Below are 18,320 nucleotides of genomic sequence, written 5' to 3'. Positions count from 1 at the left end.
AAAGATATATCCCAAGATACCTATCAGAGAAAGAAGTATCAAAAGACGTTGCTTAAATGTCAAATCATAAAGCGCCCAGTCGAAACAGAATTACTGTAAAAATTTACCAAAGGTAAATTACCAGGTAATTTACCAAAAAGGAAACCACTGGGCTTTGAAGAATTGACGACCTATCTCCTTAATATCTCATATGCGCATGTTTTCACCACAATATTTCAAATACAATAACCTGTAGACTAGACGAATTTTAAATACCAGATCAAGCAGGATTTACACAAGGGTACAGTACTACAGACCACACGATACGGTGGGACGAGTAATGCAGAAATCAGATGAATTACAGTATCTATGTTTACATTATGGTTTAAATTTGAACTTGGATGAAACCAAGTTTCTAATCTTGCTCAAGACACCAAATAATAATCCCTAACTTTTTGACGACCAAAACATCTGGCATGTACCTACATAAATATAAATATCTTAGAACTTTTATAAATGCGAATAAGGATTTTGCAGAAGAACTAACAACCCGAATTGAAAATGCACATGCTTAGATTTTACATATTTAGAATCCTATACGGTATAAAGACAGTCAATCTTTTATTAACCTATGATTAAATAGTGCTAGTGGCTGTCTTTACTTATTATTATATAGATTTATTGAATCGATTTTATTTTTTTTTGCATTTTATAATATCTGTTCTATGTTATAGATGTGCCGCCTAGGATTCCAAGGCCACTCTTGGAGAATCTCGAAGGTTAATGAGAACTACAAATTTTGTCCAACTTATCCGCCTTACCTTCTCGTCCCATCTTGCATTAACGATGACATGTTAGAAAGCGTCGCCAAGTTCCGCAGTTCAAGAAGAATACCAGCTGTAGTATGGAGGTAAGAATTGTTTATTTAAATTGTTTGTTCAATCTTCAAACACAATTTGAAAGTAATAGTATTTTACTATTCAACATACTTTCCTCTTAATGGAGGCAGATCATCAGGCAGAACATATACTATGCAACTGCTTAGCACTGTTCTGCAAACTACTTAAATTCCTAGGAGAGGCCACTCTAGCGCTCTCTGACGTAGGAAACAAGTCACCTAGGAAGCTAATCAACTTTATGAGAAGTATTGGCATCCTAGAGTTCAACTAGATTAATGTATGCACAGAAGATCTATATAGTTTCGAAGTGCGGTGAGGCTGCATGGCCTTAACGACATCATAATATATAACCTAATCTAACGCCTTTATTGTTATCAATAAATTATTTAGTCCAGGACTGCTTCTGCTTTTTGTCAACATACCAGTTTACTAGTTCAACATCAGTTCCACACTTTTAAATCAATTCCAAAAATACTACAATTTATTGGTTATGTCGCAGAATGTTTTTATCTTTTGAATATGTATTAACCACTAACAAAAATGGTCCTTGATTAATCAATTAATAATGTAACGACTTATCAGTGTTTATTTTTACTACTTATCAGTTGATCGGTTGTTACCACAATACAAAAATCTCTCGTGGCATATTACTGATACCTGTGGCTGGTAAAAGTAAATGTAAACAACGATAAAATTCTTTTAAAAGTTGATATTTACATTGTTTTGACCCCGACGTCGACATTTGTTATCTTTGTTCAATTTTCAATTGTTAATCATCTATCTAATGAATTGCATTTTTTATCTAAAAACGATTTTTTTAATTGTTGATTCCTGATCGCCGCTTGTCGTTATTATTTTAAAAAATATGATTAAAGGAATTTATGGATTTCATTGTTTATTTTCGTAGCTATATTTTATTGTATTTTTGTATTTTTAACAAGTTCCATGTATATTTAATTTGGCTGCGGAATTTTTTAAATTTCTTTAAGTTAACCTTTAGATTTGAGAAGAGTAATTGTGGTTCGAGTGTATGTAGCGCTAGAGCATGTTTTGGCATATGTAATAATGTTCCGAAACCTCCGGTCTATCGTAATGAAATCAATTTCATTTCGTATAGTTCTGACCATCTTGTCGTAATTTACAGGTGTAGAGACGATGTTTTGGCAACTTTACAATAGTAAATCAAGTTACCTGACAAAATTCTATCGCCTTGTGATTATGTTAACCCAAACCGTATCGTCCAGTAATATTTCAGTCACATCTTAGCATCTTTTCCATTAAAATAACAAGTGTGGGTTAGTTCTTCCTAGTAATTAACCTATCTTTCTTCCTATCTTAAAGGCGTTAAGGGATTTTCGTCTTCATCGGCGGTGGAAGCGTATGTTTTTTAGGACTGATATCATTACAAATAAAGAGGTGCTGGAGATGGTTGAAAAAGAAAAAGAAAGATGGTTGAAAGATCAATTTATTTATTCTCCAGCGACTTCAGAAGTAAAAATGATTGCTTATTATGATTGCCTAGAGAGACAGCACTCTTAAGCTATGGTTTGTTAGAACAGTGAGCGACGCATAACTCACAGTCAGTCGAACGCCGCGCACGTTCGTCAAAATCAAAGAAATGGTTCTCTATGAGAACGGTTCTGCTGAGCTGCGCGCACTGCAGACCTATAGCCGTGTACGTCGACGGTGTGCGCTGGAATCAACTGCGATTTGATTTGGACGCAAACGTTCAGCTGAGCTCACAGCGTACACATCTATACCGAAATTATAATTGTATTTTTATATAGTTATTATTATTGTAATAATTAAGTGATGTCTACTAAATTTTCTCCCGAGGAAGATGAAAGACTAGTGGATCTAGTACAAATCCCTGGAAAGTCTAAAATGTTCTCGAAATTTTTCGTCGTTTTGCAACAATCTTTCTTCGACTGTTAATTTAAAAGCACCTTCTGTATTAAGACATGAAAACATTTCGTTTACATTTTTATTTCTTTTATTTAAAATTAACGTTATCAACTCTTCTTCTGTCTCCTCTTCTTGGAGTAATAATATTATTGCGTTAAGTTTGCGGGAATTCATTTTTTTAAACGTACAACCTTTGAGAGAATAAATGTGAAACTAATTTATAAACTTGTTTTCAGAGCGACAGAATATTTATGCGAATTAATCTAACAAACCGACTCACCCAAAACTACCGTGAGTCGAGTAGAACAGATTCTGCTCTACGTGTATGCTGTGCGCTGCGCACTGTTTTAACAAACCGTAGCTTAAGAAGTCTATGAGAGATCGTTGACTGTTTGCCCTTTAAGTATATTTGTGTATATTCCTTCGTTGAAGTTCAAATAATAATTTATTTTAACTTACAATGGTAGTCAAAGTCTCAAGACATCATGGAGTTTTGCCCATTGTATAAACATCAACTCTTGAGGAGTAAGGCCCATTGTATCAACAGCATAAGGTTGTGAACGATATTTACCACGATACTCCTTGATTATCACAATTCTGCTGTAGCCATATCCTCGGTAAATGTCCCTTATCCCTTAATATCCTTAGTGGGAATGGTCTAGCTCAACTAGATGGATGGGGTAACATGCATTATGCAACACTAGGACAGTGCTGACTTCAGTGCTTAATGAATGTATGCGAATGAAAAGAAAGACATTAATATTCTTCTCACTCCTCTCTATGAGCAATTCTGCATGTGCGTGGAAGTAGTTCTATGAAAAGTGTTCGCTCCATCTTTAGCGCAAAATATTGTATTTCTTTTGCGATTTGAATGTTGACGTCATCGATTTATAATGACGTACTTAGTAGGTTAGTACTTTACTAATTACTATTGTTTTGATTTTATGAGTTTTAAATCGCTGTATTAAATTCTTTTACTCTTGTGTTGAAGCTGTGAACTAGTCTTTGTAGACTATCTTCATCTTGGACTATCAATATTGCGTTGTCTGTATAACCGAGCGTTTTAACTTCTTTGTTTCTTATTCTGTATGCTCTTTGTTGGCGTTTTTGATGACGTCATCCATGATTAAAATGAAGACCATAGGGCTTAATTAATCTTAACTAATCATGTGACATTAATATTAACTAATCAAACTTTTTAACTTCTTTATTTGAACTTTGAATTAATTTCCAATCAAAATATCTAAGTGGATATTTTGATTGGAAGTCGTTAATCTGCGACAAAAATCTAATACTCCGATTAGGTTGAAATTCAATCCCAATTTTATAATGAAAATTGTCATAAATCTATACATCTATGTAGTTTTGTTGTAACAGAAATCATAATAGAATAATTTTGTACTAATAAGTTTAGACTTTTTATTTTTGCAATATAATATTGTATATAAGACAGAAAAACAATGTGTCTAGTTAAATAATCGCGGTAGTCACTTTTGGAGGCTACACACGACTGAGCAATTGTAACTTCTGCAAATGTCTTTACCGTCAATACCGATTCTCTTGCTTCAGTTTGAAAGAAATTTAAATATGACTCAAACGTAAAAAATATAAACGCTTCTCATTTATTAAATCCGCAATTCCAGTTGGGGAGTTTTCAATTAAGGCATGTACATATGCGAAATATTTAAAATAATTTCTAGAGTTTTAGGACTGTATCAGCAGGGTTGATTCAAAATAATTAGGAGAGGTAATTAAATGTCATACAGACAATAACTGAATTATTGCATATATTCACGGTACTCATGTAAGCAGATTTCCGTTATCACATAACAGGTTTTAATTCGCGGTATTTTTTCACTGTATAAACGGCACTATTTCTTTGTGAGTAGTCGTTCACCAAGAGAAGCGAAAAAAGCGTCTGATGGTTACGGGCACCAAAATCGGAGAAGCGAACACAGCGTCTGTTGTTTACAGGAGCCAACAGTCACGAGAGGTGAAAAAGAAAGTATGTACTTGGATGGGGGACTTATTACTAAGGGTTGGCTTAGGTAATGATTTGAAATTGAGGGTGGTAATACATAGGAAATGATTCCGTAAAAAATATAATATTGGTTTACGCATGTGAAAAATTGAACAGGGAGTAAAATTTGGTCCATAATTATAGTTCAGTAAATTACGGAGGTAAAGTTGAGGGGCCTATGTTTATTATTTAATATTTTAAAAGTAATATAATCCCCTTTTTGCTTTTAGACACGTCAGAAATGGAGCAGTTATTGTCCGTTCCAGTCAGCCAGAAGTCGGTTGGTTGGGCTGGAGATCCGCAGAGGACGAAGACCTCATTAAGGCTATATCTGAAGCGTGCAATTTCGATAGATCTTGTAGTAAAAATTTCGAACCGAAAGAGTCTAATCTGTCCTGTTCGCCCGGTTCCCTACATTCGGATGAGTCCGTCATTCCTAACAATATCGACGCCTCTGAGAAAAAGGTAAATATAGTTTTTATCAATTGTTTGTGCAGGCATTAAAGCTAGCGAATAAATACAATATTAAATTAAATATAAACTAAAGTCAACACATTATTAATTCATATTTATTATATGTAATTATGTCAATTAATATTTTATTTATTGTTTTTTTTTTTTGGTAATTTTGGTTTAACAGTTTTTAAGAAGATAAAACAATCTTAAGAGGATAAAAGGACTGGCAGAAAAGACAATGAGCGTTGGATGTTAGTGGAGTCTATCCATCTTCTACTCATTTCCTTCATCTGTTGCAATGGTTTCTCTCTCCTAATCCCGATTTCCTGGATTTGTTCCATTAACCACTTTAGGTCTACCCCTTATTCTTCTTCCCTCTCTTTCAGTCTCTGTAACTTTCTTGACAATGTATTCTCGTGCATTCTAGTTATGTGTCCATTCCAGGTCAGTTTTCTTTTTTGTCTATTGGTTCCTGTTTTAACTTCTTTTTGATATTTTAGCTTCTTTCCTTATCCGGCTTCGTATTCCCAGTTATTTTTGCTAGTTTCATTATTTCTGGCGCATTTATGGCACTTTCGTGTCTTTTATTAATTTATAACCCATGTCCAGCTTGAATATGTGCATATGTGTTAGTAAGCTGTCACCATTTCTAATCTTGTCCTTTGCAGAATACTCGCCAATCTTCTGTTCCGGTTTTATCTCCATTCTTCTGATGTCCTATGTTTATGTTCATTTCATATGATAATTCATTTTTTCTATTTCTTTCGCCCTTACATCAATAAGTCCTTGTCAGCCATCTTTTCTGGTTGTCTGTTATGAGTACCACGTCCTCATCCTCAGTAATCATGCTATCTTAACTGTTGTTATTCTATCTTAACTGTTGTTAGATGTGGGTAACCTATTGTTGTTTATTCTTCTTTTTATATTTTTAAATAATTAATTCTTAATTACTACGATTGGAATGGGTTTGTTAATCATAAATTCTCGTAATCTGCCGTGTCCTTAGTCGAACGCAGATTTAAGGTCTATGAAGGTATGTTCTTTCCCTGATCATTATTTTTTCTATTATATATCATAGTTTTTAATTAATTGGTTTTTAACCAATTTTCTTTGGCATTTCGGATTTCGGTTCTTATTTGTCTCTGAATATTTTTGTACATTCTTTTGTTATTCTTTGATTTTCTTCTTTCTTCCATGAGTTGCACTATATTGTCATTCATCCAACTTTTCCTCTTCTCTTTATTTTCTATTAGATGTTCTTCTCTGATCTTGTTAAAGGTTTCACGTATATTCTGGAGTGATTCTTCTGGATCATATGTTTGCTCCATGTTACTTAGCTTCTCTGAAAGAATACGTGCGACTGTCTCCTTTTTTTCCTTATCTTTTAGTCTTCTGATATCACATTTTTTGTTACTAATCATTTTTGTAACCTTTTTAAATCTGAACCTAAATTTACCAATAACAGGAATATGATCTGACGATATGTCAGTGCCGGGGTAACTTTTAACTGATAGGCATCTATTACGGAATCTCTTGTTCACCATTATGCAATCAATTTGATTCCTTATTATGTTTCTTTGTTGATCTTGCGGAGAGACCCAAGTATACAAACGTTTTGGTGGTAGTTTGAATAACGTATTTAGTATTGCAAATTCTTCTTCCTCTACAAATAGTTTTAATCATTCTCCCCTTTCATTTCTCTTCCCTAGACCAAAATCACCAAGTAATTCACCACTTTTCCTTTTACCAATTTTCTCATTCAAGTCACCGATAATAATAGTTATATCTTCTTTTTTAATTTGTTTAAGTGAATTTATCAACAACTCATAGAATTGCTGTACCTCTTCTTCTGGTTTATCGCTGGTCGAGGCATACACTTGTAAAACATTTAATTTTGTAACGAAATTTATCTTGCCTACCTCAGGGTAAGAATATGGGGTAGAAAATTGGGGACAAAAACTAAAGGGGTTGAGAAAGGGCAAGCAAAACAAATCGATACGTATGCGAACGGCACTCAGGGGGTTGTTGGAGAGCTGGGGTCGTGGATAAGTGAGCGACAAGAGGTTGAGATTGGGGTAGCTACCAAAATATGAAACAAAGGGGTTACTTAATACATAAATCTCCTGGACAAAATGAAACAAAATATGGCAGACAAGGTTACCTCTAGCTATTTTAATTTGGACGCCGCTTCGAAGAAAACTTCCTGCTGGAAAAAGAAAGAAAATTTCTTCTTCCTTAAAATCAAAAATACATAAAGGGTTAGGAGATTTTCTAAAATAAAATAAACAAAATGGTTGGAGCAATAAATTAAACATTTATTTGTGTCTCTAACAAACAGTTACAAAAATACAGATTGCACCAAAAATATACTATATAAATAGTTGCCAAATACAGAATAAAAAAACTTACATGTGTCCGTTTACAAAGGGGTTGGAGATACTACAAAAACTTACAAATGTTACCGCAAAGAGATTAACCTTTTTTTTTTTAACAAACAAAACAAATAAATATCGAAAAAAATTAAATTAAAAAAAAACAATTAAAATGACAGCTAAGTTAAACCATAAAATTTACTATTTATTAATTATTACAAATCCTTTTAATGAAAGCAATTATTGTTTTAGCAAAAAAATGTCTGTCTTTACTTTAAAATTAATACGTTAAATGTTACCTTGATTTCACTGTTTAGCACTTAACTTTCAAACTAACTTGTTAAACATCTATGGGACATCTATCTGGACATATTCTCCAACAGGGACAAAGCAAACCATTTCCATGCTTAGGGACGAACAATCAAGAGATGTAGAATTAGGTTCGGTGGAGCAAGCAAGCTGACGACGGGGACATCCTATATAATAATTTTCCAAATTTCATCAGTGTCGGTGTACTGTACAAATCTTATGGTGATTACTCTGTTCTAAACTGCCATTATGCAAAGAGTATTATCACCTTAACCGGTCTTAAGACATAACACAAAAAAAATTGAATCGACTCGCGATTCCTAATTACCCAAACATCTTTCTACTCTGACATCTCTTGCTTGACTCTTAATGCCTTACATTTTACAAAATTCAACGCAAAATAAATTCCCCTCTTGACCTAAATCTAATACTGGTGTGGGCGACCCTTCTTACGTCCATAACGTAAATTTCTTGTTTTTAAAACAGGCCTCAACTATGTTACAAAGCGACCCTCAAACAAACTACTTCCCAATATGAAGAAATAACACGTATTATATTGATTTTTCTACCTCACAATGTATTCAGAGATTTGGGGGATTTGAATGTGAATAAAGACAAAAAAAAACTTGAAAACTGGATACAAAACTTGTTATATTATCGATCGTTTTTACATTCCCTTTTAAAAGACAAACGCAGATTTCCTGGTAATTTTTTAATGCGTACTAACGAGATAAACAAAATAGGAGCGGACTACAAAACTTTATACAGAATTTATATTATTATATAGATATTAAATATTATATATAGACACAAATTTAAAAACGCTACAATTTGACAGGAGTAGGATTCAGGTGGATTATTAGTAATCTTTCAGAAACAGGTATAACATTTATAACATATTGACGTAATTGAGGAGATACGATTACTCCAACCCCATGCATATTATAGTTACGTTTCTGTAATTTTTGACCAAATACACATACCAATAATTTGAAGGAATTTCTAGGATATCAACATTTTGGAGCTATTATAAAATGTTCAATAAGAGTACCAGGATTTTATTTTTCTGTTGACGTTGAAACGAGGCGGTACAAGTATCGAGGGAGTCGCAAATTACTTAGGGAATATTCAGCGAAATACAGGAAGATGTTTGATAGAACAAAACATGAGAAACTCATAACAATACTGAAAGAAGCTGGCTTAGATTCAACACGTGTACAGCCTCACTATTCCAAGTAGCTACCAGCAAAGTAACGACAGATCCGGAGCAGAAAGGCACCATAAGAAAAAGAATCTATACTTGATGGGCAGCCACAAAAAGTCTCGATAATATGAACGAAGTCAAGGGCAAACAGAAACAATGTAGTGGCGAGTACATGCTGCTTTTTTTGTTTAAATTAGTTCATTAAAATACTTAAACCCTTTGAGGTATTAAAACCAAAGTTTCATACGGTATATCTTTTTCAGTTCTTAATTATGGACGCCAGATCATACACGACAGCTGTGGCTAATAGAGCACGAGGTGGCGGTTGTGAGTATCCCGAATACTACCCAAATTGCGAAATTCAGTTCATGAATTTGGCCAACATACATTCCATCCGGAAAAGCTTCCACGCTTTAAGACAACTTTGCACATATTCTGCAGATCAACCCAAGTAAGTTATATATTTAGTTCGCTTTTAAAAAGAATTAATTGCTCTTGAATTTTAACTAGACTGCCTCAGCATAACAAACACTTTTCTTTTTATGCCTATGTAATAAAATTCGAGGTAATTCAGGAAAAGAGTCGAAATCTCGTTTACATAATGACATAAAAGGTGTTCTCAAAGTTTCTGTGGGTTTACATAGTGGTAGTCCCTGATCCCGGGCCCATTTTCGCCCTTTATTAGTAACAAGCTAATTGTATGTGAGTATACAATAATTTGCGTTTGTGGTAGCTAACAGGGATGTTAGTGATAAAATATGTTGATTTGGCGACTCTCAAAAATTAATTACTAACGGTTTCTTTTTTATTAATTCATAAGGTAATTATCCAAATTAGCCGAAAAAATATTTGTCCTACAAAATGCAAGGTTTTATCAAAGACATATTTCCTTTTCAACATATATCATTAACTACTATATCATAATCTGCACACCGCTGTCTATTCGCACTGGATAAGCTCATAAAATCAAAAAATCTTACAAGAAGTTCAAAAATCAAAATCTATAAATCCATCGTCAGACCTGTAATAACATACGGATGCGAAACGTGGACCATGACCAAAGCAAACGAAGAAAAGCTCAGACACTTTGAACGAAAAATACTTAGAAAAATTTTCTCAAAATACAAACATTATTTTGAGAACGATTTCCGAAGTGGAAATTGAAACGTCAATAAACGTATTTTAACCTTTAATTGTGGCTTATTCCCATTTAAATAATAATTACTTTAACATGCCACAAGAAAATAGCTTCAGAACAATACTTCACCTTTTGGTTGTTTAGGTATATATTTTTTTATTAAATTGGAAGAAGTCCTGATTAAGACAATATTTAAGCATAGTTAAGATGGCATCTTTGTCTTTTGCTGATATGTTGAAATTGTTTAGAAGGTTGTGTATTAAAGCTAAAGTTTCATCTCTTGGTACAGAAGTAAACAAATTGGAAACATCAAAAGAAACTAAATAAAAACTCTCCTCTATTTTAATGTTATTTTTCCGTCGACCGTCCATTTATGATTAATTTTAACACCCTCAAAATCGTTGATTAATGACCCCTATTAATGAATGATTTTCTATTAATTAACGATTTTATTATAGGCAACACAACATACATTGCTTGTATAAATTAATTTAACCACATTTAACGCTCTGTGATTGGCAGTGACCTGTGGTGTAGGCAACCAAACATATACCTATATATTATTGTTTTGTATAAAACTTAAGAGGTCGCTGGTTAAATGATATTAGATAAATAATTATAAAGTAAAAATGTAATATTTTGTTTGTGAATAAATTAGCGACAAATAGCAAACACAACTGTCAGTAAATTACGAAATTAACTGGTCTTACTCATTATTGATGTTTGTACAAAGAATATAGACTTACCCTTTGAAATATTGGACTCGTATTCTTAGCCAAGGAAATCTCGTTGGTACGTCGGGACGCCCGCCGACGCGGCTCTATGGCACGAGAGCCAAAAAACTTGGTGTGTTTCGTTCGCTGTCTTGGGATGAAGTGTTGAGATTGCAGGTCAGAAACCTTCTGACCGTTGGGTGGAAGAGGGTACATCAATAAATCACCCTAGTGTATTGTGATTTTGAGTGGCGATAATTTAAGTTAATTGTGACTAATACGAAACCGTACACTTGTGTGCATCTTTGTGACACAGAATACAAAAGAGAAGTCAAATTCTCCGTACTTAAAACATAATACATGAGATAGCCAGTTTAACAATTTTACGAAATAACAGGAAGCAATATATTTTAACAAAGTCGTTAGAATACACGATTGAATTAGATCACATTACAGTACCGTAACAGAAAAATATTAATAGTAAAAATATGAAAAGAAATAGTATATACTTTCCCAAACAATTATATTCCCACTAAAAAATTATTTAAAATGAAGTAGCCGCTGTAAGTAGGCTGTCTGTCATTGTATGTCATTATTTATCGTTAAGTAAATAAAAATTTAAACTAAGATATTTTTATTTCTGAAAAGTACGGTCGACGGAAAAATGTTGTAACGAACTCGTGAATTAAAATGGCGATTAACAATCTCGAACATTAACGCGCTCGCTTCGCTCACGCGTTAAAATATCTCAATTGTTAATCGCCCTTATTAATACACTTGTTGGTTAAATAACTATAAACGTTCTATTAGATCTAAAGAATTTGTAATGAAGAACTTAGTTTTAAAATTAGTGATACACTGAATTATGTTGTAAATAAACTCTGATAATATAGAAACTGGAGTGTTACAGAAACTTACAATGGTCTTGTGGGACAATTGTGTTTATGGATTTTAGGAAGTCCATATAAACTAGGTGATATAGGATTAGATACAGTTCACGTTCTGTTGTTATATTTAGTAATAGTATCATTAAACAATTTAACCATTGTAACAATAAAACACTGAAAACTTTGTTTTCAAACTTCCACAAAATTTATTTTAAATTCTTATCGCTACAGCTGTTTCGGCTGATTGCCTTTCTCACTTCACCTTCTAGATCATAATCATTCTTTTAATGACAAATTTAAAATTCTCCACATTCAAAATAAAGGCCTTAAGCTATCTTTGTTAGAATCTATGTAAATCAACAAATTAAAAAACACAGATATAATTCTGAATGACCAGCTTGAGACAAACAGTTCTCCCCTCCTCAACCTATTTCATTAGAGACTATAAAGTGTAAACCCATACCGAAAACAGATCACTTGAGAAAGGCAATCAGCCGAAACAGCTGTAGTGATAAGAATTTAAAATAAATTTTGTGGAAGTTTGAAAACAAAGTTTTCAGTGTTTTATTGTTACATAAAATGAATTTCCATCAAGTAACGGTCGAATCCATCAATAATTTAACCATTGCTTTTGTTTTATTAATAAAGGTGTTAGTGGATTTTTTCCAAAATTACAAAACTGTTATCTGAAAGGAAAGATTCTACTTTCTCTATGTATTGAATTTGTTCTAGGATTACCACACAATTGCCCTTATCAGCCTTGCTAAGTACTAGAGAATCTCTATCGATTTTTTGTTTAATTGATTTTAGCAAATTCTTTTGTTTTTTAAAAGAATGACCATTTCTATGAAAATTCCCTTTGTACTTACTCAAATACTGTTTAATTTCAGCATTGTTTGTCATACCTTCTATTAGAGTATCCAGTTCCACTGCAAAGCCTCCTAGCACTGAGTCAGTTAACCTAAAATTCTGACAAGAAAACTTAAGACATAATCCTAAAAAATACAATTCATCCTCTAAAAAATTAGTGTTACTTAGATTTAAGACTCTAGGATGAAATTGGTGACCTGAAATAAAAATAAACTACCTGTGAACAATTATTATGCTAAAAAATACTAAAGAAAGTATACTTATTAAAAAAAAAGAAATTCGAAAATAAAGGAAGAAGTGCCTTAATTAGCAAATAATTTTTTTAATAGATTATTATTATAATATCTGTACGACAGCGAACAACGAAGCGGTGTCGTTATGGAGTACCTATGTAAGAATGATACTCGCTAAAAATCATTTAACGGCAATACATATTGTTGTATACATTTTCCAAACCCTTTATTTCTTATAAAAAATACATTAACCTGTCACGTGATACCTTTGTCCTACAGTTACTAATATAAAAATTGGTCTTGCGATATTGACAACTTTTGAACGTAGGACGAGGATAATGTACCACGCAATTTGTAGGACAATGTGGGTGTAAAATTATAAAGAAAAAAATCAGGTGGTTAGTAATTATTTTTCATGACTTCTTTAATGATAAATGTTGGAAAGAGAGGACTCTTTGATAAACCTTGCATTTTGTAGAACAAAAATATTTTTTCAGCTCATTTAGATAATTATCTTGAGACTAAACAAGAAAAAGGCCCGCTATTAATAAATTTTTAAAAATCGTTAAATCAACATATTTTATCCCTGCTACCCCTGTAGCTATCACAAACGCAAATTGTTGTAGGGAAACAAGTTGGGCGTCTTGTCAAAATAAAGCTACTCCCGAAAAATTAGCTTATTAGTAATAAATGATGAAAATGGGCCTCGGATCCCGGACTATGGCGCAACAAGCTGTGAGTCACTAGAAGTTTCGCGATCTAGGGTTTGTGTCATACAGGCCCGTCTGATATCACAGTATTTATGTCTAATGCTCGTTAAATATAAATTATAACATTTGTTCATGAATTATTGTTGTTGTTTTAGTTTTTAATGGTTGAGACATTTACTCGTAAACATAGATATTGTGCATCATAGATCTTACATCAAGCTGTGGGTCGGAGTAGATAAGGACATGGACTTACCGATTGGGCTCTGTCCACTCTGGTTCATATACTGTCCAGAGTGGAACCTTTTTTATATTTTTTCTTATATTTGAATAACATAAAAGTAAACTATGATAACCAGATCAATTTCGATATCGAATGTAGTAAAAGCATGTCTAAATGATATAAATATTTTACTTCATAATATGAAGAAAATTGTTAAGAATCTTTATTAAGTAGCTCTATGTTGCTACTGATATCAACCTATACTTTTGTTAAAGTTAAAGCTTTTTTGTGTAAATTAAACATTACGTATCTAAAATTCTTTCAATTTTAGTTGGTACAGTCAGCTGGAGGGTACGCGTTGGCTATCCCACATGTCCGGCTTGATGAAGGCAGCAGTAACACTAGTAGCTGCAGTAGAGAGAGATGCCAGACCTGTCTTGGTTCATTGCTCAGATGGTTGGGATAGAACGCCGCAAATTGTGGCCTTGGCCGAGCTTCTGCTTGATCCATACTATCGTACTATCGATGTAAGTAAATAAAAGTATCAGTAGTTATGTACAGGGTAGAAACTTTTGATAATTCTGTTTTATTTGACCCCTTCAATTATTTTTAGGGTTTTCGCATTTTAATCGAACGAGAATGGTTAGCATTTGGTCACAAATTCGCCGACAGATGTGGTCATTCCTCAGGGAGTGATGATCAAAACGAACGATGTCCCGTTTTCTTGCAATGGTTGGATTGCGTGCATCAATTGCTTCTACAGTTTCCTTGTGCATTTGAATTTTCACAGATTTTCTTGGTAAGTAAATTTTTTTGGTTAGTTAAGTAAAAGAAAGAACTCAAAAAAAAACATAGGCGAGAATTGCCCAAAATGGGGACCCCATCACATTTTGTTGTGACATAAAATGAAAATTTGTAATATAATGTAATGTAAAATATTTTACAAAATATGTAGTTAAAGTGTGTCTTCAGGTACCAGAAAACAGATATTGAGTATTTAACAAAAATTACCTAAGGACAGAAATAGACATTTTTGAAAATGTGCAAATACGTCGTTTTTCAAGAAAGGGTGGGTAAAATGGGGTACATGAAAATATTAGGTTATTTTTTAATTAAACATGTAATGAAGTATTTGACATTATTATACAGTAGATTCAGTATCACAGTATGAACAGTATTAAAAAATAAAAATCAAACTATAAACAAAAATCGCATATAAAAGTGTCATCATCATCTTCACAGCTTGAACAAGCTTCATGTGCCCAGCCACCACATTTGCAGCACCGAATCCAACCTCCCTAATCGAAAGAGTTTTGTGTACATCTCGTTGCAAAAAATGCAAGCTTCTTCGTCTTCTTCTTCATTGTCTTCATTAGAGGACGTATCAGAATCTTCAGTCTGACACTTTTTATTTTTACGCTTATTTTGGATAGACAAACCATTGTTTTGTTTCATTTTCTTGGGCAGTAGCAGGACTGATTCTCTAGTCTTTCTTTTCTTTAATAAATTGTCGCAGATTTTTAATTTTTAATGAAAAGGTCTTTTTTGTGTTTACCTTCTTGTTTCTCTTGGCGCTCCTGTTCTTCGGCCCCTAGGTAAGCCTTGTATGGTGACGATGTTAATATGACAGTTTTACCTTTCCTCTTGTTACTATTCCTTTTTACACGCTCCTTTTCTTGGGGTGGGGGCATCAAAATTTTTGGGTGAAAGCAGAAAAGCTGATTTGGGTGACGTAGACCGACCTGTTGAAGTAGAGGGCTCAGGAGAAGTTTCTTTATAAGGCACAGGAAAAGCGTCGTTAGAAGGCACAGTTCCACTTGAAAAAGTAGAATGTTCTGTTCTATTGTTTGTGGTGTTGGTAGTAATGGTGCATGATATCTGCTGCTCAGAATTGTGGTTTGGTTGTTCTGTGGTATCTGACGGGGTAAACAGGTAATCAGGGAATACATCTCTGTTGAAAGGATATATTCCTGTTTTTTTTTTAATCCCTTCACTGCGGTTTGAACATTAGCTGCTCTTAAAAAAGCAGCATTGCCTAGTTGTCCAATTTGATAAATAATTGTAACACCCCTGCCAGGGTGATTAAGCAACCATTTTTTAACCTCTAGTGCAGTGGTCGCCAACCTCTTCAATGTGTTGAGCTACTTTGTTAATTTTGGAATAAACAGCGAGCTACCCACACGAAAGATACGTAACGCAACGTAAATGAAATAATCCACAGTTAATCTATCATTATATGTATTTATTTTACTGTTTAACTGGTAATACATAATACATAGGTACTAATAATAAACTAATAACAAAATAACTAATATTACTACTACGTACTTGTTCATAGCTACATTCCTACCTATCAAACGAAGGTATTTAAAAAATAAACACAAACTTTTATCCAGCCACAACGGCATATCACGTATGATTTAAAAATAGTTAATAATAACAACAAAAAAGTAACGCACTATCATAAACATAAACATTGAAAAATAAAAAAGCACGTTCAATGAGAAGGCTGACACTCAGACTCATCGATAATTTTTTTAATATTTGCTGTATAATTTGATGCAGCCATTCGAATACAATTATCCAAATGTTCATCTGTAAGTCGATTGCGATATTTGTTCTTAATAAACTTCATATTGAAAAAAGAAGATTCACACAAATAGGTTGAACTGAATAATGGACTTTCACTTTCAAGGCAACACGGCATAGAACTGAATATTTGTCTTTATTTACAATAGGCCAGATACATTCAGAACTTGAGACTAACGATTTTAAGGCTAAATCATTTCGAAACTCAATAACTTCCATTTCTGTTGCAGCGATGTCTTCGCCAAAGTTCTGCATAACACAAGCTGCAAACTGCTGGATATCAATTTCCATAAAGGGTGAAACAGCAAACTGCGCTACTAAAGCCATTTCATTGAAATCCTTAAAACGATTTTTGAAGTTACTTTTCAGGGTAGAAATTATTTCTACATGATATTTGTTGTCATAGGGTTCTAATGGATTTTGAGATATTTTTCTGAAAGAATAGGAAAATGCTTAGAATCGCTGTTAATTAGGCTTTGTTTCCAAAACTCCAGCTTTTTGATAAATGCTTTTATATCAGAAATAATTTCCGCTAGTTCTTTGTCTCTTTCCTGAAGCTGCAAATTAAGTTCGTTTAATTTCTCTGTAATGTCCACGAGAAAACCAAAATCTCTAATCCAGATTGAATTTTCTAGTTCCGGAGTCGGTTCATCGCGTTGTTTGAAAAATTGAACTATGCCAGATAGGACATCATTAAAACGTTTCAGCACCCGTCCTCTACTTAACCATCGGACTTCAGAGTGAAGGAGTAGGTTTCCGTATTGACAGTCAACTTCATTGGCCAAGGTTCTGAACAATCTTCTTTGTAACGCTTGAGCTCTAATCTTGTTCACAATTTTTACCACCAGTTTCATAACGTTGTTTAGTTTCAGGAAATTTCCACATAATGCTTGCTGATGGATAATGCAGTGGTAACAGAGAAATTGCGGAAAAGTTTCATCTTTACGACATAACGCCACCAGACCCTTATCACAACCCACCATAGCTGGAGCGCCATCGGTTGTCAAGCCTACCATTTTCGATATTGGAATTTTCTCGGAAGAAATAATATTTGTTAAATGAGAAAACAACTCCTGTCCAGTAGTGTGTCCTTTCAGTGGAATGAACTTCAAAAGATCTTCTTTAATCGTAAAATCACTAAAAACTATCCTGACGAACACGGCCATCTGGGCAGAGTCAACGACATCTGTTGATTCATCCAGTTGAAGTGAAAAATAAACACAGTTATCTAAGTCAGTTCTTAACTCTAAAAAAATATCATTGCTCATTACTTCTACACGTCTCATCACTGTATTAGCAGAAACTTGCATAGATTTTATAGCTGAAACTTTCTCGTCTTTATTTCTTAAGTTGGCAAATAACGAATCAGCAGCTTCTAAAAACGCCTGTTTTATCATTTCCTCGTCTTCATAAGGTTTCTTTTTTTTGTGCAACTATCTGGGACACACGGTACGATGCTTCAGTTGCAGCCTTATTTTTGTCGACTGTTCTTAAAAATATTGATTGTTGTCCAATTAACTGTTTTTTTAACTGTTTCAGTTTCTTCTTTCTGGCACAGAATGTAGTGGGAATGATTTTTCAAAATTAGAATGTACAGTTTTATGATGTCTCTCAATATTTCCTTTTTTAGCAACGGAGACCGAAGTATTACATAACAAACACACATTTTTATCTTTAACTTCTGTAAAAAAGTTTGTTTGAAGATTGTTCTTCGCATTCCGAATGAAAGTGGTATGTCTTTACCTTCTTACAACTGCTTGCCATAATATTATTTTTGTTGTTCTCTACTAACCCAACCGCTGTACGTTGGTTACGC

The 18,320-nt window shown here is 33.5% G+C and overlaps 1 protein-coding gene across 3 annotated transcripts in view; it reads left to right on the top strand.

Moving 5' to 3' along the window:
- LOC140436648 (phosphatidylinositol-3,5-bisphosphate 3-phosphatase MTMR3) overlaps window positions 1-18,320 on the top strand; it is a 131,810-nt gene that overhangs the window by 78,497 nt on the left and 34,993 nt on the right. For all 3 annotated transcript variants that reach the window (XM_072525646.1, XM_072525648.1, XM_072525647.1), the window contains exons 4-8: window positions 714-889; window positions 5,034-5,268; window positions 9,408-9,595; window positions 14,247-14,442; window positions 14,529-14,714. In XM_072525646.1, coding sequence (XP_072381747.1) covers window positions 714-889; window positions 5,034-5,268; window positions 9,408-9,595; window positions 14,247-14,442; window positions 14,529-14,714 — 981 coding nt within the window. The remainder of the gene's footprint in view (window positions 1-713; window positions 890-5,033; window positions 5,269-9,407; window positions 9,596-14,246; window positions 14,443-14,528; window positions 14,715-18,320) is intronic.

This window comes from Diabrotica undecimpunctata, chromosome 3 (assembly GCF_040954645.1).
Source record: "Diabrotica undecimpunctata isolate CICGRU chromosome 3, icDiaUnde3, whole genome shotgun sequence".
NCBI classification, from domain to species: Eukaryota; Metazoa; Arthropoda; class Insecta; order Coleoptera; family Chrysomelidae; genus Diabrotica; species Diabrotica undecimpunctata.
The sequence above is the reverse complement of the archived record's forward strand: the minus strand, read 5'-3'. Positions and strand labels throughout refer to the sequence as shown.